At 39.0% G+C, this 25942-nt stretch overlaps 1 protein-coding gene across 3 annotated transcripts in view; it reads right to left on the bottom strand.

Annotated features, from left to right (window-relative positions):
- Window positions 1-25942, bottom strand: part of cbfa2t3 (CBFA2/RUNX1 partner transcriptional co-repressor 3) — a 55990-nt gene that overhangs the window by 15346 nt on the left and 14702 nt on the right. For 2 of the 3 annotated variants that reach the window (XM_067400230.1, XM_067400231.1), the window contains exon 2: window positions 381-527. In XM_067400230.1, the coding sequence (XP_067256331.1) occupies window positions 381-527 (147 nt within the window). Of the gene's footprint in view, window positions 1-380; window positions 528-20091; window positions 20939-25942 lie in introns of those variants that run through there. The other variant, XM_067400232.1, reaches the window with a different exon arrangement.

Genomic DNA, 25942 nt, shown 5'->3' with positions numbered 1-25942 from the left:
CAAGCTGTTAGTAAATCTGGCCCAAAATGTGCATTCTTTCTTTACTGTGGTGGTAAGAAACTTCAGTATTTAAAAGGGGCCCAGGGGGTTAATAATATATTATTATTCAGTTACCTAGCTATAAAAATTTTGACAGTTCACTAACTTTAACTTGCTCAGTAAGATTTGTATCAGATTGTTGCTCCAACATGACAGTAGTACACCTAAAAGAGATAACGGACTTTAGAAGACCTTTACCCTTACGTTCCCTTGTGGTAATCCTTGAAACACATATTTGCATTGCATTATGAATTGGCGGTCTACACCTGGTTTTCTGGGGTATTTTGCATGCAGCAAGTTCACAAAGCAAATTTATGCATGTTTGCACTAGGATCACTTACTTGTTGTGGGTGTGAATGATGCATTGCGATTGGCTGCCTGGCTGACAGCAGGGGGTGGAGGTGGCATTGTGGGCGGAGTTGACCTGGGCTGGGTTTTGACATCAGCAGGTGAATCTGGCATCGTTCCAGCCTTCTGTCCTGTGCTACCTACAAATTACATAAAACAGTTTTATTCTTTCAGAACTTTGCCATTTTAGACATTCCAAAAGTAGTGAGATGGACAGGTAATAATGAGATCGACAAAATGTGCAGCATTCAAACCCATATCTCCCTGTAGAGTGCCATGGCTTAATGTGTCTAAAACATGTCTGCTAACCATCAGGCCAATACGTACATCTACACTGGACACATAAAAGCTACATTGCACTTGTTCAAACTGTATCATGTTAGACACATATGTTGTGTCTTGTTCACAGTGCTGGATCATGCATATGGCATTCTTTTTTCAGCAGTACCCCTCTAGTGAGTCGTTCAGACAGACTTATAATATTTCATAGCAGTAAATCAGTGCAGTCTCCGCTGATAGAGATAAAGTGTGGCTTTGGCAGACTGAGGCAGAGGGTAAATGTCACTGCTGTTGAAAACATCCAGTCACACCTGTTCTCCAACTCAGCTGCTGCTGACGGGACCCCTCTCTCCACCACCCAATCCCCCCCATCACCCTGACATCCCCATCAATGTCCTCCACCCCCCGCCTGTTGTCCGCTCTTGTCTGCCGGATGGACAGGCACTTGACAGCCAGTGACAAGTGCAGCTGGATCTGCTGCTGTCCATCACGGTGCTGAACACTTCAACAAGGCTGCGTTCGCACCGACCCTCATCTCTGCTCCGCTGTGGGACCAAACATGGCAAGTCTTCCTCACTCTTGCCCGCCTGGCCTGTATTGGTCATGTGACAATCCCTTTGTCAACCCAGCTACCTAACTGTGGTATCACATGCTGATCTCCCAGTTCTGTCCTCACATCTGAAGTAACCCACTCATCGTTGTCAGTTATGGGATGGAAATCTAGTTTTTATCAGAGTTCATGGTTTCACTTCAGTGTCCCAACGAACGCCAACAAGCATCAAATTCCAACAGCTTTGTTGGATCAGTGCCAACACTGTTGGTGTTTTTGGGTAGTGTGAAAAAGACATGTGAGCAAACTTTTATCATCAGGTGATGTGTATATCAGTGCTGATGTTAATGCGTTTGTGTTTGAAAGCACAGATATTCCAAAATAAATACCATCAGATGGTACTGAGTTTAGCACACAACATCACTGGTGACAGCTCACATTTGCTACTCCTTACCATCGTCTGTCACAGAGAGGTACACTTTAGATGCCACAAACTCTGAGAGAAGAACTTCAATGCTCATTTATTCTAGAGACCATGAGATGGAAAGATCTGATAAATGTGTATAAATTTTGTGGTAGTTTGGGATAGATTTGGGATAGATTTTATAATCACTGTATGTTACTGTGTAATGATCCATCTATGTGATTGCTTTCTTATTGTATGATTTTGCATCTTTGCTTTGTTGTAATACATTGTATATGCTGATGACAATATTCAGTTATGCAAATCAAATAATTTTGTGTGTAATGCTGTAACTCCTTTCATATCAATTATAATTGCCAAATTCATATACCATGGTATTTGCTGAGTACTGAGTACTAAGATATTTCAAAGAACACAGTGGAATTTGCATGTCCAAAAAACATGGTATTACAATGATGCATGTCCAAAAGAGCGTTATATCATTTAATGTAGATCAAGTACAGTAAATGCACAACAGTAAACATTAAATGTGTGCATGTTTCAACATTCTGTGTGAGGCTGTACACAGCATGTGTCGAGCAGCAGGCTCTCTGACAGGCGCCTCTTGTCTCAGTGCTGTCACTCACTGTGGATCAGTTGCCCCCACTTCTCTCCACTGTCACCTTCAGTCAGATAGACCTCCCGAAAAACAGCACAACACCCTGGCCATATGCTGGGGCCACCAGCCCAGGCCATGTTCGGAGAAAGCCCCCACCGCCCGGCCGAGATGTCATGTGCAAAAATAACTAAACATACAGGGTCACAGCCAAACTACTAACAGCCAGATAATTGGTACTCGACCTTAGAGGGATGACAGCTGCAGGAGGGTGACAGTGTATGAAGCTGGTCTGTGGGTTAGGGGCCGCCTTGGCACAGGGGACATGCTGAGGGTCCTGAGGAGCACAAAATTTCTACTCTCAGTCTTATTGAATGTCCTAAGCAGGCCTCAAGCTACAGTTTTCCGCCACCAGGTAACATTCTGTCCTCAGTGATAACAAAAGTGCTATGCAAAGTGTCAAAATAGCAGCCAATCATAACATGCTTGATGTTTATGCTGCCTGTAATCACAACATTCAAAAATCGGAGGAGCTGCATTAATTGAACACCTTTACGTAATGGGAATTCAAACCAATGACATTTTATGATGGGTGGAGCTACCTAGTGCATTGTGACAGAAATGGAATTCAAGCAACCAACAAAAAGTCTATTATAGCGGTCACGGCTGGTAATTTCTTTTAAAATGCACAATACATGATTTATCGTTTTGTCGTTTTACTCAGAAAATTTAATTTCTATTAAGTGGTTTTGGGGTTCTTCATATCACCAGCAATTTGAGACAAAGCAAGTGTCTATAAATGCAATTATCAAACATTAATAAAGAATGTTACATGTAAAAAATAAATGAAATGTGAAAAGAGAAATTAGCTTTTAAAGGACTAGTTTACTTCAGAATCAAAATTTCCTGATAATTTACTCAACCCCATGTCATCCAAGATGTTTGTCTTTCTTTCTTCAGTCGAAAAGAAATTAAGTTTGTACGCATGACGTAGCCGGGTAGTACCGCGGTAGGGTGAAAAACTCCATCTCATTTTCTCCTCCAACTTCAAAATTGTCTGACATTGTTGTTTTAACTTTTTTTGTAAAGGCCGTTTGAATTAATCTTTGAACGTTCGCTTTGTAAACACCTGCTCGTTACTTCAGCCTATGTCACACGTGACCTTTTCAACGTGAGCATTGCAGAGATGGTGCATGACGAGCATTTGTAGTTAAAAACTATATAATTTTATTTATTTTTTTAGAAAATGAACGATTGTTTCTCTAGATAAGACCCTTATTCCTCGTCTGGGATCATGTAGGGCCCTTTAAAGCTGCACTGAAACTGACATTTGGACCTTCAACCCATTATACCCTTTTGAAGTACACTATATGGAGAAAAATCCTGGAATGTTTTTCTCAAAAACCTTAATTTCTTTTCGACTGAAAAAAGAAAGACATAAACATCTTGGATGACATGGAGGTGAGTAAATTATCAGGAAATTTGAATTCTGAAGTGAACTAATCCTTTAATAAAGAATTTTACATGTAGAACACTAAAATAAAGAGAATGTGAAAAGAAAAATTAGCTCTTAATTATCATCTAAAGATCGACCCCAGGGCAATAAACATAACAAGGTATTAGGACTAATGCTGTCCTGACCAAAATAGGCACTAGCTGGCCTGCCGTACGGGGTTAACGGTGCACTGCTCTGTGCGTCGCTGTCCCCTGTCATTGCCAAATGTAGACAGGTAGAGAGAGATCCTGCTAAGGCCACAAGCCCTGCCTGTCCATCTGTCACTCAGCCCAGCAGCTTGCAGTCTCAGAGGGGCCATTAAACAAAGAACAGGCCTGCAAGCATTCACACAGACAAACATCAGTCACTCATAACCTGAGGAAACTTTAATGTTATTATTCATTTGGAGCCATATGAGGGGCTATAAGACGGAAGTCAGAGATGTGCATGATCTCTGTGATTTGAAATTAATTAAGCTTAGAAAGATGAATAAAATCCATTCCCTCCAAGGGCTGCTGCTTTAAAGCTTCCTGACAGAAAAACAGGCCATAATCACTTCTTTTTTAATTTACTCTTAGGGGAGCAACACGTGGTAATTCCTGCATGCATTCTCAGGGGATTCTGGAAGTTGCCATGGCCTGGCTGCAGTGGCATGAACTCCCATAGGAGGACTGAGAAAGAGATGGAGGCGCTGTCCAATATATGCAGGACACAAGGTGAGAGAGGCAAGTCTGCCCTGCTCTGCCTGTATCCACTGTGGGATTACAGATATCTGATTAATCTGACCAGCTAAAGGACACGGTAGGACACTCACACACACAGGGCACTGGATTTCACTTTTAATACATTAGAAAGTCCATGTATGAGCCCCTTCTCTGACCATCTGTGCTTCCATAAAGCCCAAACAAAGAATTACTTAGAGATACAAAGAGAGACAGTGCTAACCGAACAGAAGATTCAGCATCTGTAAAAGCAGCACAGTGTATTGCTCACAAATACGTGCCCACCTATAGCAAAGAAAAATCACGTTTAATATCTCAGCCTTGAGTTTAGGAGATTGCAAGAGAGACCGAGAGAGGTTTGCTTTGCATGGGAAACAAAGGTGGATTGATATTTTAATGAAACAACTAAGAACTCCATTAGTGTACCTTCTTGCTTTAAAAAATAAAGCATGTGCATACACAGTCAATTATACCTCTATGAGATGGAAGAGCCATACTGTGAGATCAATAAGCCAAACAGATCTAGCTCACAATGCAATACGCTTTTAACAGACCTCCTACAGATGTGTGACTTGATCCTCAATGCTGTGATTCTGTAATGATGTTAAAGCAGTCTCTCCGGGCTTCCGCCTTGACCATATGCTTGATGTCTGGAGGAAAACGCACACTTATAGGACAGCTAAAACTAACCTTGTCCATCTGCTTTTGTGCTATAATCAGATTGAAAAGAAAAACCACACCACAAAAGCGTTCCTGTCTGTAATTCCGTAACTTTTTGGAGTCTTTTGAGATCAGCGAACATTTGCTTTCAGTAAAAGATCCAAACACACAAGAATCCGTCGTATAATGACAAGCCCAGAATTCTGGTTTCTCTTTTTAGAGTTTGTGAGATGTGTGTATGTGGAAGGCTTTATTTAGCTATATATAGTTAGAAGTCGCTAAATCTGAAAAAAACTTATCATCAAAGGTAAAATCTCTTTTAAGGTTACCGTTTAGGTTAGTCTGTAGTCATTATAGTTCTGCTTATATAAAAACAGCAGAAGTCTAGTGTATGACCTCATTTCGATAGCTGGGTACACGTGTGCGTGTGACGTGGTTCTATGCTCACACTGGCATTTATTCCAGCCATTAGTCCGTACTGAGCTACCTTTCACTCAAACACAATGAAAAGCCCCTCAAGGTAACCCTCTCTCCCTTCACATGGCTTCTTTTCCCTGTCCCTGTAACTACACACCCCCCCCCCCCTTCCATCCACCCCTATGTAATTCCCCCAGTCTCTAGGAATGCTCTTGTTTTTAATTTCTCCCAGCTGCTCTGGCTCTGTGCCCGACCGCCTGCCTTCCCACATCTGCTCCCCATCAGGCTGCTGCCGAGTCCACACAAACAGAGGCCTCTCATCAAAACAGCAGGATTACAGCCCTCGACCCCTGGCCGGCACTTCAAGACCCGTCCGTCCGCTATCCCTCACCCCAGCCATCCCACCATCTCTCCTCATCATCACCCAAAGCTCCTCTGTAGATCTCATATTCTAAAATCTTCATGCTAAAGAAAGATACATTGTCACAAGGCTCAGATCTGACCGGACAATATCCCTAGGGTCTGTCCCCAAAGATGTCTTTGTAGGAGCCTGTGTGAACTAGAATGGGAAGTGTATGTTTACCCAGACCGCATTACATGTGCGTTTCCGATGCAAAGTCTGTTCGGCAACATTATGCTGCCTTCTAACATGCTGTAACTTTATTTTCGGCCAAAATCTAAGGCTTGCATGTGTCCTTTGTCGCAATCTCAGAAAGGACCGTGATGAATGTCAAGGGAAAAAATGAAACAAATGTTAACTGTCAATTTCAAATGTCATTAATCGCTGAAAAGTTTGAATAAAATATTCCTAATCTAATCAAAAAATGGCCCCCATTGAAGGCAGCTGTCTATATACTCCAGGTTGTGGACAGTAAGGCAGCTCATTATGTTTTGGAACAGAGTTAGAAAGTCAACTTAGTCTACATCTAATTGGCCAGCATCATGTGCTCTCCACACTGAACTTATCTCTCAATTATTTACAACTCAAAGTACAATAAGGGTGAGAGTGCACGCACACACAAACACACTCTCTGTGAGCCTAAGCAGGCGTCTTCAGCTGAGCAAATATTTTTTTGAGAAAACAAACATTCAGATGGCAATAAATGCGTATTTAGTCACAAGCTGAACAGACCCCTGGGCCCTGAAACTTATGTATGTGTGTGAGAGAGACGTCCAGCATGTACGCGTGTGTGGGAAAGAATGCTGGGGTCACCAAAAACGGTGCATGTATAGCCACAGTACAGTTCTGTTAAAGAATGTACAGACACATTATTCTCTTGTCGCAGTTCCAAAGTGATCCTCATATCCTTCTGTTATGAGGAAGACATACGCTAAATGTTGTTCTCTTGGGTTTCACCTCATCTAGGAAGTGGTAAGAGGGGAATATCTCAGCTCAGCTTGACTATAACACTTTATGAACAGAGCGAAAGGAAACCTGTTTAATGACAGATGTTTTCCAAACACACTTTTGGGGGTTACCCTGTTTAGGCCAAGAAGGATGCATTCCTGGATGAACATCCTTGTCCTATGTCTAGGTCCTAGACACTCTACCCTTAACCATATTCCTAAACCTAATCATTACCTATGCCTAAAATCAGAGAGAAATGATCTGTTGAGAAGAATGTTGAACCTTTTCCTGCCCCTAAAGCTGTAACAATAGCTATACCTTGAGAAAGCTATCCATTATCATTCCCAGTTGCAGAATGGTTCATAATGGCATCTATTAGCAGGGGCTAATTGCCAAAGCTGACCAGCCAAACCTGAGCAACAAGGATGTTTGGTGCGTATACAGCTTAACCACCCTGAATAAAGCTGGAAAAACTGGTCTACCGGTATTAGCTTTTTGGCAAGATGATTGACCAAGGAGTTATTGCTGGTCAGGCAAGTTAAGAAGCCTGGGAAATCAGCATCTCATGCTATGGAATAGCATCCTCTGTTTCTCACATTCTCTCACGAATTGTATTCTGATTATTGATAAAATTGTACTGAAGTCTCAGTGCCATCTGTTCTCCACAGGGAGGGTGTAATCAGTGGTCAGGATTCTGGAAAGCCCAGCACTACCCCAAAAGGCAAGAAAGAAAAAAACTTCCTTTTCAGATTTCTCCCAATGGCTGCTAATAAAATCCAGATGTTGCCGAGCTGCTCTCTACCCTACTCCCTCCTATCCTCTCCTCAGCCGCCCGGCCTTAGCCATTCCTAAATAAAGGAAAGTATTTGTGACATTCAGCCGAGCCGGGACGTGCCAAGAACAACTCCCCAGCTCGGCCCATCTGGAGTGTGTTAGGACAGCGCTGGGCACCAATCGAGTGCTTGGCCACTTCTACAGGAATATGGAACATGCAAGTGCAAATTCACAACAAGGTGCTTGTTGTTTAGCTTCATGTAAGTGGTCTGGGTTTTTTCAGTGTGCAGAATCTGTCCGTTTAACAGTCCAGGACAACATTCTGACTCTCATGTCCCTCCACCCTTCTGTGGACTTGTTGTGTTTGTAGTTGTTTCCTGTGCTGCCTGAAGTAACCGTTGTGCTTGAGGCGGAGGCAGCATGTTCACAGTGTGTGTTGCTGTTCAGAGCTTACACACCTGAACATCAATAACTGTCACAAACTCTCACAAGCACACACACACAGGAATGTCCTCAGCCTCAGCTCAGACACCTGGGGACCAAGAGTAATGCAGGCATACAGCCATCACCAACACATCTGTCAACTGATATTCAAAGACAGAGGCTGTGTTCAAAATCACCCCTTATACTCTCATTCACTATTGCCTACATTACTCCATTAATATAGTCCACTCAAGGGAGTGAATGAAATTTGGATGGAAGGGATGCCACTTTCGCATAGTTTGTGCTTTGTGTTTAATAATCATTTGAAACTTGGTAGCTCCAGTAGTATTGATGGAAACTAGCATGTATAAACCTTAATAAAACAATTTAATAATCAATTAAAAAGGTATTTATACCTGTATGATATTACGCTGTCACCACATTGGACCAGCAGTTTGGAAGGCAAGGCAAGGCAATTTTATTTGTATAGCACATTTCATACACAATGGTAATTCAAAGTGCTTTACATAAAGAAGAACCAAATACATAATAATAAGAATGGAACACATAAGAAATAGAAATAACAGTAAAAAAGAGAATTCAGCTATCTGGATGGAAGAGCTAGGAAGTTTCAGGGAGTTTTTTTGTTGTTGTTTGTTTTCTATCAGTGCAGATCTAAACGGATGGAAAATGGATGGATGATTCAGCTGCAGACGCCATCTTCTGGTGAGACGTGGTAATTCATTCAATGGGCGACTCTCACAGTGCATTATGAGTATTGTCTCACCAATTAGTGTACATCGATTGTACACTCGTTATTGCGGTGCATAGTGTGACTGAATGAGTGCACTTGATAATGTCCACTATGGTTTCGGGCACCACTACAAATGGCCTACAAATGGCTGTCCCCTTCAATAGTTTAAGGGTATAGGGGGCGATGAGATCTTCAGTGTGAGCGGAAAGATAAGACACCCAACTCAAAAAAAAAATAATAAAAAGTGCATAAAGGAAGAGAAAGAAAGTGAATTATGCATACACTCTGGGCTGACAGACTGTCTTGTTGCACATCGCTGTCACACTCGTTAAATGACATTCACTCTGACATCAACTGGCAGATGCGAACACAACAAGCAATGAGGTTTCTATTGGTCAATGGACCAATTGTAGAATCTCACTGGCCTAAAATCGTTCTCTTCGTAACCTTACATTAAACATTATCTCTCTGAGAGAGAGAGTGAGTTTGCTTGATGCTGGAAGCTTAGTTAGGGAACAACATTTAGATACACAAAAGAATAAACAATTTTGATCTTCTAAGAGAGCCATAATTCTAATGGCTGTTTTATTAGTTCTTGGACAAATACGACATGCTTGTCTTTCAGCCATACAAGAACGTTCATTATGGAACGATTACAGTTTTCCCATCAAGGCTGATAAATAATAATAATAGCTCTGCTTTCCCTAAACTCATGTATTACCTTAATAGTGGGGGGAAAAGAGACAAAATGATCTATGACAGGAATGTGTTTTCTCTCCACACTTCCACAAACAAGCTCCCAAATCAAAACACCTGCAGCTTCACCCAACACCAATTAGCTCATCAAGCTTTTAATTACTCTGTTAATTGCATACAGGCAGCGTGAGGGGCGGCTGGGGAATTAGACACAGAAGCCCTCCAGAGGACCCGCCTTGACAATCCTAACAAACAAAGAGGACGCGTGCCAAGCAAAACACACACACACACACCACAGATCCCCTGCTCACATGACTGGAAGAAAAACAAGAGTGGCTATAACGCCAAGCTACCATGCTCACCATCTGTTACTGAGCTAGAAGTGATGTCACATCCTGTCACATGGATGACTATTACCTGGGAGAAGGATGAAAATGTAAATGAGTAGAAAGAGTGGTTGTGTATGTTTCTGCTGGTCAGTGTTTATCATCTGCGGGAATATGCTCTGAATAGCATTGTCTCATAGTTCCCATACCAAAAAGACTGTCTACATCCATCAAAATGTGTATAGCATATTGTGTGAAATACTGTATCCTGAGGCCATCAGCCTTAACCTTATTGACTCATTATTTGATTAGACTGCCAAATATCTCATGTAGAAACAATGTAGCATCTTCAATTTAAATTCTTTACAGCTGAATGCTGTGTACTAATTCCCATAATGTTTTATACAGGAGGCAGTATAAAGTATATACTGCACAGTATGCAGTGCGCTAGTATTTCATTCTGAAATATATCTATTTCACAGTCAGGATCCGGCTCTACCGTCTCTACTCACAACTGACTTACTCTGTTCCTCTTCCTTTTTTCATCCTAATTCCCTGACTAGGATAACTAGCTCTTTTTCTTCTCTCTCCCTCATAAATCCTCTGAGAAAACTGCAGAAGTGTTTGGCTGAGGAGGCGTATCCAGGAAATAGTGGCAGGCCCTGACTTCCTGTGTGACAGGTGCACGATGCGGGGCCTGACAGCTGCTGTCTCTCCACAGTATTCACTCTCTCTCTTTCTTTTTCTCTTAGGCTATGGCCAGCTGTAGCCTAGTACTGCTCTTGTTTGCTTTGGCTCTTGCGTCATTACAGCTTGCTGATTTATAGAGCACAAAAGGCTGAAACCTGCCCTACTCACACACATATCAAACAAATATATATACATAACCAAAGTGATCTTTATCTACATTGTATATTTATTAATGTTCTCTTCTATGAAGTTATTGAAGTAGTAACGGTATAGTGATCCTCAAGAATGGTACTATACAAGGGTATTCAGTAACAACCATTTTTATATATTATGGTACTTGCTATGGTATTACTTCAAAGAATATCATTACATTACCTTTGGACTGTCCAAAAATGGCATTCCCATTAGAATGTGTCCTAACAACATAGTACATCTCCAAAAACCATTTTTACCACTATAGTACCAATTAACCATGGTAATATGTTGAATAGTGGTATTATCATTTGGTATTTTTTGCCAGCTTATCAATTTTGTAACAGATTGCAAAGATTATAACAAACATGCAAAATTAAGCTTACAACAACGAAAAAGCACTAATGTCAAATGCCTCTTTAGTAGTCCAGTAGTCAAAATATCAAGAGGATCCTCTTAAATCTCCCATTTCAGTTGTTATACGATAGGGTTTGGTGGAAAAAAAAAGAATGTATTATTTAAAGAAAAACCTGCCGTTGGCCGCTAGTGTTCCGTGCTCGACTGTGTTCATGTGACTCTATTAGCGCCGCAGTTCACTCCGACTCGCCCAGAAAAACACACAAATTCTGAGAAATTAAAGCTGCAGTCCGCGATTTTTCCTCTTTGTTGCCATCTCTTGTTTGAAACCTGCAATTGCAGTCATATGCGGAACAGTCATCTGTACGTGCGTTGTGCCTCGGCACGGCTCGTCAGCGCGGATGAATCTAATGCTTGCTGTCAGTCACCACACTGGTGTGGATACTAAACTTCAGAATCACAGATTCTACATCTTGAAAGTATGACCAATATAAGAATTTTCACTGGAAAATATCATCTGAACAAGTAAGTAGCATTTCTGCCACTTTTGTTCTGACCAACTGAGGGAAAAAGCATTAGGCCTACAATAAATCATGCTGCCAATGATGATTAAATCTAACGATCGCTTAATTCGGATCACGCCAAACCGTGCACATTATTATTACTGTTATACTTTGTTCTCAAATCGTTAATGTTAACAACATCAGCATTACTATGGCTATGTGTATATTAGCGTTACCTGTAGATTTCCATTTCTGTAGCAAAGCAAAGTCTTTTGCTTTTGACTATGGGTGAATCTCCAGTTGTCACTGATGATTGTCATTTGGACCTTTCTAGAATACAATCCAACATTAAAATGAAAAGTTTAATTATTTCAGCTGCTGTGAGAACAGGCTATAAATGATCCTCTACCAGTATCCTCACATGATAAAACCGATTTGCCTGGACTCCTTCCTTTCTGTTTACGGACGTGACGTAATGACGCACAGACGAACTGCTGCATGCTCAAATTTCCCGCGGAAATCCACCATGTCGCTCTTATTATAAAACATTATTACAGGCTTACCATTGTGAATCGAGACAAGATAATGAGATAGTTTTGAACACTGGCTGGTTATGTACTTGCTCAAAAATTGATTTTGGATAATTTTCAACCAAAAAAAGTTACGGACTGCAGCTTTAAGATTAACAAAAACGCAGCATGAAATACAATCCATGTACTTTCTTCTGTAAGGTCATTGCAACAAGCTGTCACGTTCACATCTGTCAACTGACATCTGTCAACGGAGCTCCTGTCCGGAGACATTCAACTCAGAGAAGAGAGAAAGGATACTTTTTTTTCCAGACGTTGTATTTAATGTTGTGTTTTTATTCATCTTGATTTCTCACATCTGTGTGTTTTTTCTGGGTGAGTCAGAGTGAACTGCGGCGCTAATTGTGTCATGAACGCACAGTCGAGCACAGAAGATTTTCGTTAAATCATACATTTTCACTAAAACCCTATCATATACATCCAAAATACTGAAAATATACGGCATGGGATCATTCTGTGATACTTTTTTAAAAGGCTTGATGCTGGTTGCTATTCTACGGAAGAGGATTAGGGCCAAGCAATAATAAAAAAATAAAAACATCTCGAGATTAAAGTTGTTGAATTTCAAGAAAAAAACTCATTAAATTTCGAGAAAAAGGTCGAGATAAAATGTTGAGAATAAAGTCATTAAATTACGAGAATAAAGTTGTTAAATTACGAGAACAAATTCGTTAAATTATGAGAAAAATGTCGCTAAATTTCGAGAAAAAAGTCGAGATAAAATGTTAAATTACGTTAAATTACGAATTTGTTCTCATAATTTAACGAGTTTTTTTTCATAATTTAATTACTTTATTCTCAACATTTTATTTAGACTTTTTTCTCGAAATTTAACGAGTTTTTTATCAAAATTCAATGACTTTATTCTCAACATTTTATCTCGATTTTTTTTCTTGAAATTTAACAATTTTAATCTCGAGATGGTTTTATATTTTTATTATTGCTTGGCCTTAATCCTCTTCCATACTATTCGAAGCATACAAAAAGAAAGTGTCAATCAAAAATTTGCAAAGAGGAATAAATTAAGGAAATAACATTTATTACACAAAAGTAGTTAAGAAGGATAAACTGTAGATAAAATATAAATATAAATATATAAATACAAAAAAAGTGAGCTGCCTAAATTCATTCACTGCCCTTGTCTTTCTGATTTGCTGTGTCCACAGTGGGGATCGATGCAGCTTATGGTTTTTTTGTCCCTCTTAATAGTCACTTTTAATACTATAAAGTCTCTGCAGGAATTTGTATTCATTTCCATATAGGAACATCCTCTTTAAAGTACCCCCCCCCCCCCCCCACTCCTCCAGCTGGAACATTCTGGCATCAACAAAAAATGTTTCTCCCAATTCCATTTGCTTTGAAAATGTTCCTTTTTTGTATGGAAATTAAACTTCCTTTTGGTGGATCCCTAGTTGTGGAACAATAACTGATCAGAGAAGACCTCTGCGTTAGATTAAGGTCTTCGTAAGAGACTGGAGCCGCAGTGAAATTCAGCTCAAACCCATTTCAAGAATGACAGGATAGTCCGGCGCTCTGCTTCTGTTTCCATGAGATAACGGCTGCTTTAATTTGTGCAAATACGCTACATCGTACGTCTCCCAGCCCCAATCCAGCCCAGAGCCCCTTCTCAATACTTTAACATCATTGTGAGGAGAATTGTGCGTGTGTGTGAGGGCTTAATAACTGAACTTCATCTGTAGTTACCACTCAGAAGTGTGTGATAACTAACTGGCTGAGGGCGAGAGAGGAAGCGAAGAACTAGCTTTATCACAGACAGGAGCGGTGATATGAACTTCCACACTGTTTGATTAATAAACCCCTCTACAGCAGGGATTACTCCAGCTGCTGCCCTGTCTCTCAGCCATACTTCCGCTGCCAACTTATCCTTTTATCCTCCTCACCTTCTTATTTACCAAGAGTTTGCTTATCAGCCAAACAAAACAAGCCAAATCATAGTGAGAGCCATTTCTCAAAGAGGTTTACAATGTCCCCTATTTGATCAGATCAGATCTGTTTTTCATTACAGATAAATGAGGATGCAACAATCTTGCAACATCAGCCTGAGCAGTCTATTTTTTCTTTGAGAAGTGTGTGTCTATATCTCTGATAAGAGCTTTCTTAAAATGCAAGTTTTAACCTGACTGGCTATCTTTACTGTTAGATTTCTATAAGTCTGACGGGAGACGATGTGGGCTTAAAGATCAACTTCTTAGCATTAATTAAAGAAATGCAAGGCACTTAAATAAGAAAAAGCTTTTCTAACATTAACACGGATCCTACAGCTCTTGCCTGATCATAACCTTTCTTTTTCCCTTGATATTACTCAGAGCTTTTCTCTTTTTGTAATGTCTCTCAGGCACCTCTCTTTCTACAATATTTCTTTACATCTCACTCTCTCTCCTCCCCCATCATGAGTGGACACACCCCTTACTGCTGATTGGCTCACTCTCTCATCCCCTATCATGAGTGGACACACCCCCTACTGCTAATTGGCTCACTCTCTCTCTTCCCCCATCATGAATGGACACGTCCCCTAATGCTGATTGGCTACAGGTGTGTTGTGCTTCTCAGTCCGATCAACTTTCAACAGCGTTTTTCAGAAATCACTTAGTACACCTTTAACAGCAATTCAACTAAATCCTTAAGCACATTTGTATATTCAGTTTTGATCTTAGAAATTCAGATTTACCCGCTCTTAAACATCTTATAATAAAAAGCAACGTTATTGGCCACTTCACACGTCATCAGACTCTTCCTGTCTAAGTGGGCGGGTCTTGGACACAATAGGCTGCAGAGTGGACCAGACTTAATGCCAATATTCAGAAGTCTAGCTAGATATTAAAGCTGACCTATTGTGTTTTTAAGATAGCACAACACCTTTTCTTGTGGGAACACATGGTTAAAGGAAAGAACGAGTAGAGCGAGTGTATTTCAGAGTGATGTGGTTTTCTCTCAGAGTGAACTCCCAGCTCCAACAATGTGGCGTAAATGTGTTTTTTGTTACTCCAGATGTTTGGAAGCTGGCCGGCTTCTCTGCTCTCTGACATTCTCCTTTTCTCGAGAGAGGCCGCCATGTCACAGTAATGTCAAACACATGCGCTCACTGCACCGTCGCCGTCTTTCCCACTGTTTGGAGGGATAAACAGGGCTGAAACTATGGCAATTGCACCCTTGCCCGTCCCTGCTGCTCCCTCTCACTGGCACTCCCGCTGGGAGCCCTGGCTTGCCAGAGCAGGACAACCGGATGGGACAATTTGCCATAACAGTACGATTTATACAGCCTTCACCCCCGAATAGGTACTGAGACACACTTTATCAGCTTATTTATCAGCAACTAGGAGGCAAATCAAATATGACATTCATCAGATGTTTAATATGAACTGAGCGAGTGGCTATATTCACACTGCAAGCCTTATTGCTCAATTCTGATTTATTGTTTGGCTGTTCACATTATGTGGCCAATATCAGATTCTGATATAGCTAGTCACAGTCCTGAACTAATGTGCATGTGCACAAAACAAAAACAAAGATAGAATACAGTCATACGGAAGTAAAGGCCACTGAAGTCCGCATTTCCGCATTCATTTATTTAGTTAATGTGCCCCAGAAGCCAGTGAATTTGCGTGCAGCTGATGATGAGGACAAGGTTTTTCTCATAGTTTCCCCTCAAGTTTTCCCTTGTATAGAGCTGTATAGTTCTATAACTACCTTTGCTGCCATCTTCCATATTAACCTTCCATATAAGTGACCAAAGAACTACCTGTATGTAAAGTCTTTGGAGTGACTCCCATCAGGTTTATTAGGCTGCTGGCACTTTAAGACCTGATGCACGGATCCAATATACTGATACACATAACTGTTTACGTTCACTTAAAATGCAACTGACTGTGTTTACATCACCAAGACTGGCATTTTAACATTATTTTGTGTGTATTTGACTGTTTAAGCACAATAAGAGAGACCGCTTTATGTGGCGCACTTTAGGTGTGAGCACAAAATCTGAGGGAGTGAGTAAATTTATTCACAATCCCATGCCGAAATTCAATCCCTGTAACACCAACAGTATTCATCCAGAGCAAATGAAACGAGGTGGGTTTGTGTGTCGACTCGCTGTCGGAGAGATGTGAGAGAGAGAAAGCACAGCTGGTAATGTGTATCTATTCTGCGGAAAATGAGTTTTGGAAGCGTTTCAGATATTTCACTATAGATATGTATCGAAAAATTTATATTTTTGACAACACTACATTGCACTTAGTTCATTATTTTACATGCCTTTTTAAAAGACTACAACTGAAAAATGTATATTATATATAAACTTCAACCCACCAAATTGTGTTAATGTCAAGTCCTTTAGTGTCTGATTTAGGACCATTTATGCATGTAGTCCAAATCAGTATCGAAAAGATCAGATTCTGTGTGGTTTGTGCTGTTTACACTGTTTTGAATCAGATTTGGGCCACTTTTGCCTGCTATCTGTACACAGCCTTTGTCTCTAGTGTCTTCCTGTATCTGTGACACACACATTGATTTTGTGGTGCACACTGTGCAGTTATGGATTTTTTATTTTATGGAAATAGAAGGCATTCTTTTCAATACATGCAACTATGGAAAGATCCAGATCTTTGATTCATTTCCTCACACCAGGACATAAGTGACACATAAGTGCTCTCTCTGGAAGCTAATGTAGATTATAGGCCAGGATAACCTCCACTGAGCTCTTCTAAAGACATAATAAACAAAACAGGTTCAAACACCTCCGTTCTAAAGCTTGAGACCATCCACACCTGCTTGGGACTCATGTGACACACGCACAACTGCATAAATGCATTATAGGAATTAGTATGAGTGTGTGATCTGAGAACTCTCTAGATATCAGTAATAAACATGTAAGTTGCTGCAATCGGGCTCTTTTTTCCTCCATCATATTGCGTCTCAGAGCGTCAGACGAAACACAATAAACGCTGTCATGTTCTCTTGCGTTCAGACGCTGGCGTTTGGGAACGCAATCGCGTGAGACGCTTCTGGAGGGAATTAAACCAAATCATTCTGATGACAGACTTTGACTCAGGCGTTTCAGAACCACCAAACCAACATTTGAGATGCTGCGATGCGACTGGTCCGCTGGTTTGTTCAGTTATCCGCATCAAGGGATTTATTCAGTAAATGTGTTTCCATTGTTTATGCATGTCTTCTTTTCGGATGAAAACGTTTTTCATTTTTAGAATTTATGTGCATCTTGGCATTTTCAGTGTATTTCTTTATGCAATATCCCAAAATGCACATAAAAATAGGTGGATAGAAAAACATAGCTTATGCCGCTCTTTTTAACAGTAATGGGATTAGGATATGCTGCATGCCAGATTCGAACCTGTGCACCAATATTATGAACACAAAAGCTTTTTATGTCAGCACATGCACAACCCACAGATTATTACAGTAACTCTTTGCATATTGAAAAGATTAAAAATGATTATAGCTTTGTGCCAAAAGTGGTATAAACTGGCTTTTTAAGTGTTGTGGGGTTAGTTGTGTTAGTCAGGTCAGGCTACCTGGCCGATCAGGTGTTTACTGATCACAGCCTGACTCCACCCCCTAGTTCTCTCGTTCTCTCTCCCTCCCTCCCCCCGCTGCTTTGCCGGCCGTCTGCCTGCACCAATCTCCCGCCCACCGCCATCTGCTCCTCTCGTTAATTACGAGACGGCAAACTTCACCTGCACCCGCACTCAAATTACAATAATCACCTCCAGTGCACACTATGTCCCTGCTCCCATTGCAGAGCACCGCCACAAGGACACACTCTCCCAACCTGAAAGCAGCGTCCAATATACTAGTAAACTGATGATTGAAGCTGACACCTTCCACATGACATAGTACATGTGAATTCTCACTGTGCCGAGTGTTGCACCGACAGTTTGCATCACACTAAACTAGATTCACAGTGCAAATCATGAAGCTGAATTTTACAAAACAACTTTAATTGACCTTTTACTTAAAGGTTTTTTAAACTGTGGTCAATGTACTCTCTAAAAATGCTGGGTTAAAAACAACCCTAGTTGGGTTGAAAATGGACAAACCCAGCAATTGGACTGTTTTAACCCAGCGGTTGGGTTAAATGTTTGCCTACCGTTTTATTTAACTCAACTATTGTTTAAAAATGACTATATGGCTGGCTTAAAATGAATCCAAACTAGGTTGGAAATTAAAAATCAGACACTAGATTACTAGAGGCAACAATAATAATCAAAAGGTAAGCATTAATTAATAAGCAATTTAATAAATATTTATTGTTTAATTTTTCTTCATTAAACTTATGTTCATTTATTAAACATATTAATAAATGTTAATTTCCAACATACTTTGGGTTAAATAAAACTACCCAGCAGGTTGGGCAAACATTTAACCCAACCACTGGGTCAAAACAACTCAGTGTGTCCATTTTCAACCCAACTTGGGTTGTTTTTAACCCAGTATTTATGCCTTTTCACTAAAAGGTATATGGATTTTGGTGAATAATTGTTTGGTGACACTATACAAAAAGGTTTCATTAGTTAACAGCTTCTACAGCATTTATTAATGTTAATTTCAACATTTACATTATGAAAATCAAAAGTTGTATTTGTTAACATTAGTTAATGCACTGTGAACTACCATGAACAAACAATGAACGACTGACATTAACAAAGATTAATAAATACTGTAACAAATGTATTGCTCAATGTTAGTTAATACATTCATTAATGTTAACAAATGAGACCTACAGTAATTGTAAAGTGTTATGGTTTGTTTTTAATATTTTAAGCACATGTATTTAGCTTTTGTCAACCTTCTGATCAGTTGCATATTATGTGAAGACCAACTAGGGGCACTCAGTCCTATTTTTCGTTATCAAATTAGACCAATCTATGTTTTTTTATGTAACCAACTTAAATAGTTATGAACAGTCTTAAAGAAAAAACATAACTTGTAAGACTAGTCAAGTTCACCTCTACATATAAAAGATGCCATGAAAGCAAACTGAATCACTCCAAAAGATTAATGAATGCTTTCTCTTAGTCGAGCTGCAGGGACATTTGCCTGTGAAAGCTGTTTGGTGGTAATGTTTAAGGATAGTCTGTGGCCACAGTGTGGTTTCACCTTTAGACATTTAGCTGTTGGGAGAACTATTACCGTCTGTTCATTCATAATTCAGCTGCTCTTTACTAGGGTCAATTGAAGAGTAAAGTGGTGGTTTGCAGGCTGCTGACAGGGCTGGACTGAAGGACAGTTAAAGCAAGTGATGTTGCACTGGAGCATATTGTGGTTTCATCCATCTGTGTGCTGGCAATGAACAATTCATCACAATGCACTAGATCACATCTTCATTTTTCTGCTCATATAGACTAATCATTTTTAGATGAACAGGTGCAGAGATGACTGCTATCTTAAATCTTAAATATGCTGTATTATCTCCAAGATTGCTCTCAGTTAAATGTTGTTTTAAAGTAAACAATCAAAGCTCTTTCTCTTTAGAAAATGTGAAAGAAATAAAGGCTGCAATGTGAGCAACTTTCTGATATGTTCAGTTTAAAGAGGTTGGAATTGCTTTGCAATAAGATGCACATTATTTTTGTAGCAGTTTTTGTGTTCTTTTACTAAAACAAATAATTACAGAAAGATTGAGATTTGTATGACTTAATATAGGTTTAATTTTTGAACTTCATTTTAGTTATAAAATAACAGGCATCTAAATAAACATCTAGATTTGTATTTCATATATTTGTATTTTGTATTTAAAACCATATCATATGATCATTTACTGGACTAGAAGACATACCCAGCTTTACACGCATATAAAATCAGCTCATACTGACAATTATTCAAGGAACAGCCTTTAATATTAAACGATAAATAAAGCAGATGAATCACTTACTTTTGAAGGTCGAAGTCAAACTGAGGTATTTGCAGCAAAAATAATCCACGCGAAAAATAAAAACAGAAGGAAACGGAGATTATATTACGCCTCGATCCTCATTGAAAAGGGCAAGAACTTTCCAAAATCAACAAAAATCATATATATATGCCGTTTTATAAGAGTGTCTGAGAGAGTTCTGAACTCCTTTGGATTGCACGCGATGTTGACTTTTCGTTATAGTAATAAATAATGAGGTAATTCAATTTCAAGAGAACGAAAATATTTCATACAAAGCTAAAAACACAGCGAAGCTTGAGTATTAAAGTAGTGAGACTTTGGTATTATGTTCCTTTCAAATGTCAAAATCTTGAAACGCGTTAACAAATTTCTTAGTAAAAATGCACCAGGCGAAGAAAAAAAAAAGTTCGCTTCGATTTCTCAAATCACAACAAAAAAAAAATATCGCAAAGTCCTCCAATTCAGATCTCGCGTTCTTGATGGTTTTTATATCGTATTCCACAGTAGATGTCCGCGATCCCTCCAATAATATAGATGTTTTTAATATTGCCACTGATGCTCCATTTTCCAATAAGAGAAGTGGATATTGTGTCTTGTAAATCCTGCAAGTCCTCGTCAGTAGAAGCGATTCATATAGGGAGTGTTTCGGAGATCTTCCCGTTAATACTCCAACTGTTCGTCGCGAACTCCCTCCGCACTGAGCGCGTAAAAACGGTCCGTTAAAAACATCATTCGCGTCCCGGTTAAATGATGTTACACACTGTGCGTTGTTTCGCTCTGCACCATCTCGGGTTTGGGCTTATTTTTGTTGTTGTCAGTGGTTGGAAGCTGGTGTGTTGCTGTCTAATGACCCTTCTGTCTGCGTTTAAAACACCATCTGGAGAGGAGAAGCGTTCTCCTGCGCTCCTAACCCCCTCTCCCTCTCTCTCTCTCTCTCTCTCTCGCTCTCTCTCTCTCGCTTTCTGACAGCTCCTCAGACCCACAAGCTGACAGCCTGCCTCCCTTGTGCTGTATAACCCCCTCTGATATCGACGATTCCTAATATAATTCATATCACATTTTTAATAGACTTGCTATTAACATAATTAGGATGTGCCCACAATTTTCTGCAAATCTTAAGGGATCATAAGCACTGTCCCTGTCCCTGATAAAAACGTCAGATTGATTCTCAAGAGAGCAGTATTGATGGTCCTTCCTTCCAAAACGCTGAGAGTTTTTGCCAGGGATTTTGATCGCGCGCCGCTAGGGGCCGCTGTTTCCCCATATCAGTTCGCGCGCGCCAGCGAAGCGCGCAAACTCTCGCATTCATCAGGCAATTGACAGCCAGGCAGCTGGTGCCCGAAGCCCGATCGAGGGCATTCAAATCAGATGGGAGATATGATGTTTTTGTAACATAGTTACAAACTGAGCATTTCATTTTCCAGGAGCATCATGTGCTTCATTTAAACATTCTGTCTAAGACTGTTGATGGATGGAAAGTCCTATTTTTAGCAGGCCTTATAACTGATGCTGTTCACTCACAAATTGTTTTATTTGTAAGGTAAAACAGAATAAAGTATACTACACATTTCAAGTTTTTGCAAATACTTTTACTATTCGAAAGGTGGGGATTTAGGGGATGTATATTAGAAAATATACGTGACCACAAAACAGGGTCAATTTTTTTTAAATTGAGATTTAAACAACATCTGAAAGTTGAATAAATAAATAAGCTTTTTCCATTGATGTATGGTTTGTTAGTACAATATTTGGCAGAGATACAACTATTTGAAAATCTGAGGGTGCAAAAAAATCAAAATATTGAGAAAATATATTTACGGTAGGAAATTTACAAAATATCTTAATGGAACATGATCTTTACTTAATTTCTTAATGTTTTTTGGCATAAAAGAAAAATTGATAATTTTACCCATTGTTGGCTATTGCTACAAATATACCTGTGCTACTTATGGCTTTGTGGTCCAGGGTCACATATAACAGCTAACTATAGACATACACCGAGTATCCAAATACTTCTCGTCTCCATTTAAACATCCATTGGTTTGTCATTTTAAACCTAACAAATTTTTTTGCAATAAATGGCACTTGGTTTGATATTTTGTCATCTAATGCAATGAAAGCCTTTCTATATTCATATGGCTACTGTAAGTGTCCATATATCAGTTCACTGTATGTATCTGAGACTGTGCTTATAAAACTGTCATTAACATTATTATTTTGAGATGTTAACAAATAACTCTCGGCTGAAGTCTATGAATGGCAGAGCAGTTATTTGAGTGATTCAAAGAGCTGCATGCACCAGCTATGAATATGGATAAGAGATGGCATTTCCACAGACATTTGAATATGAATATGACTTTTTCTTCTTGTGGCTTGGGCAGAATATTCAATGCAGAACATATTCTGAGGTATTGGCGGAAAAGCTCTAGTAAATACAGCTGCTGCTGCTAAAAAATTGACCGACTTCTTCTCCAACCCCCCTCGCTCCATTTTGTTCAGTTGATTCCCCCATTTTTGACTGTTTAACCATCACCGCACCTGCTAGCCATTCACTGGCGTTGTGACTCAGTTTTAGGGGGAGGATCTGACAGTGTCACTGCAGGTGAGCCGATGAGAAACGCACATCTGCCTTTCGTCCCCCACCCCTCAGAAATGAAGGGATGTAAAGACATGTAAACAAACAGCACTACTCTGCTGTTGGAGAAAGCGCCGGTGGTGCAATGTACACAGAGACAGCTGCCCCGTTCCTCCTTCAGTCCCACCATTGCGCAGTCATCCTGAGAAGGATCCACAGCTTACAGTCTGATAAAATCACAAATATGACATGAATCCATAACTGGTTATTGTTACGGATTTTTGCCACATTCCACCATTATTTTTATTACCGTAGCCCATGAGATTAGTATGGATATGGAAGCTTGTTTCCGTCACAGAATAAAACAATTTAAAAAATAATAAAAAAATAATTGTGACATTTTATCTCAATTTTTTTTTCTCAAAATTGTGAGATAATATCTCAAAATTCTTACGTCTTTTCTCAGAATTGTGGGATATGAACTCGTAATTGCGAGGGGGAAAATTCTGACGTTAAAACTCGCAATTCTGACTTTATATCTCGCAATTCTGACTTTATATCTCGCAATTCTGACTTTATATCTCGCAATTCTGACTTTAAAACTCGCAATTCTGACTTTAAAACTCGCAATTCTGACTTTATATCACGCAATTCTGACTTTATATCTCGCAATTCTGACTTTATATCTCGCAATTCTGACTTTATATCTCGCAATTCTGACTTTATATCACGCAATTCTGACTTTATATCTCGCAATTCTGACTTTATATCTCGCAATTCTGACTTTAAAACTCGCAATTCTGACTTTATATCTCACAATTCTGACTTTATATCTCACAATTCTGACTTTATATCTCGCAATTCAGACTTTAAAACTCGCAATTCTGACTATATCTCGCAATTCTGACTTTATATCTCGCAATTCTGACTTTATATCACGCAATTCAGACTTTAAAACTCGCAATTCTGACTATATCTCGCAATTCTGACTTTATATCTCGCAATTCTGACTTTATATCTCGCAATTCTGACTTTATATCACACAATTCTGACTTTAAAACTCGCAATTCTGACGTTAAAACTCGCAATTCTGACTTTATATCTCGCAATTCTGACTTTATATCTCGCAATTCTGACTTTATATCTCGCAATTCTGACTTTAAAACTCGCAATTCTGACTTTAAAACTCGCAATTCTGACTTTATATCACGCAATTCTGACTTTATATCTCGCAATTCTGACTTTATATCTCGCAATTCTGACTTTATATCTCGCAATTCTGACTTTATATCACGCAATTCTGACTTTATATCTCGCAATTCTGACTTTATATCTCGCAATTCTGACTTTAAAACTCGCAATTCTGACTTTATATCTCACAATTCTGACTTTATATCTCACAATTCTGACTTTATATCTCGCAATTCAGACTTTAAAACTCGCAATTCTGACTATATCTCGCAATTCTGACTTTATATCTCGCAATTCTGACTTTATATCACGCAATTCAGACTTTAAAACTCGCAATTCTGACTATATCTCGCAATTCTGACTTTATATCTCGCAATTCTGACTTTATATCTCGCAATTCTGACTTTACAGTATATCTCGCAATTCCTGCTTTATATCTCGCAATTCTGACTTTATATCACACAATTCAGACTTTATATCTTGCAATTCTGACTTTATATCACGCAATTCAGACTTTAAAACTCGCAATTCTGACTTTATATCTCGCAATTCAGACTTTAAAACTCGAAATTCTGACTTTATATCACGCAAATTCTGACTTTATATCTCGCAATTCTGACTTTACAGTATATCTCGCAATTCTGACTTTATATCTCGCAATTCTGACTTTATATCTCACAATTCTGACTTCATGTCACGCAATTCAGACTTTAAAACTCGCAATTCTGACTTTATATCTCGCAATTCTGACTTTATATCTCGCAATTCAGACTTTATATCATGCAATTTAGACTTTAAAACTCGCAATTCTGACTTTATATCTCGCAATTCTGACTTTATATCTCGCAATTCTGACTTTATATCACGCAATTCAGACTTTAAAACTCGCAATTCAGACTTTAAAACTCGCAATTCTGACTTTATATCTCGCAATTCTGACTTTATATCTCGCAATTCAGACTTTATATCTCGCAATTCTGACTTTATATCTCGCAATTCTGACTTTAAAACTCGCAATTCTGACTTTATATCTCACAATTCTGACTTTATATCACGCAATTCAGACTTTAAAACTCGCAACTCAGACTTTAAAACTCGCAATTCTGACTTTATATCTCACAATTCTGACTTTATATCTCGCAATTCAGACTTTATATCTCGCAATTCTGACTTTATATCTCGCAATTCAGACTTTATATCTTGCAATTCTGACTTTATATCTCGCAATTCTGACTTTATATCTCACAATTCTGACTTTATATCATGCAATTCTGACTTTAAAACTCACAATTCTGACTTTATATCTCGCAATTCAGACTTTAAAACTCGCAATTCTGACTTTACAGTATATCTCGCAATTCTGACTTTATATGTCGCAATTCTGACTTTATATCACGCAATTCTGACTTTAAAACTCACAATTCTGACTTTATATCTCGCAATTCAGACTTTAAAACTCGCAATTCTGACTTTACAGTATATCTCGCAATTCTGACTTTATATGTCGCAATTCTGACTTTATATCTCGCAATTCTGACTTTATATCTCACAATTCTGACTTTATATCTCACAATTCTGACTTTATATCACGCAATTCAAACTTTAAAACTCGCAATTCTGACTTTATATCTCGCAATTCAGACTTTATATCTTGCAATTCTGACTTTATATCTCGCAATTCTGACTTTATATCTCGCAATTCAGACTTTATATCTCACAATTCTAACTTTATAACTCGCAATTCTGACTTTATATCTCGCAATTCTGACTATATCTCGCAATTCTGACTTTATATCTCGCAATTCTGACTTTATATCACGCGATTCTGACTTTATATCTTGCAATTCAGACTTTATATCACGCGATTCTGACTTTATATCTTGCAATTCTGACTTTATATCACGCGATTCTGACTTTATATCTTGCAATTTTTGACTTTATATCTCGCAATTCTGACTTTATATCTTGCAATTCTGACTTTATATCTCACAATTCTGACTTTATATCATGCAATTCTGACTTTAAAACTCACAATTCTGACTTTATATCTCGCAATTCAGACTTTAAAACTCGCAATTCTGACTT

This window comes from Chanodichthys erythropterus, chromosome 11, assembly GCF_024489055.1.
Source record: "Chanodichthys erythropterus isolate Z2021 chromosome 11, ASM2448905v1, whole genome shotgun sequence".
NCBI classification, from domain to species: domain Eukaryota; kingdom Metazoa; phylum Chordata; class Actinopteri; order Cypriniformes; family Xenocyprididae; genus Chanodichthys; species Chanodichthys erythropterus.
Note: the sequence above shows the minus strand (reverse complement) of the source record. Positions and strands in the feature narration are given on the sequence as shown.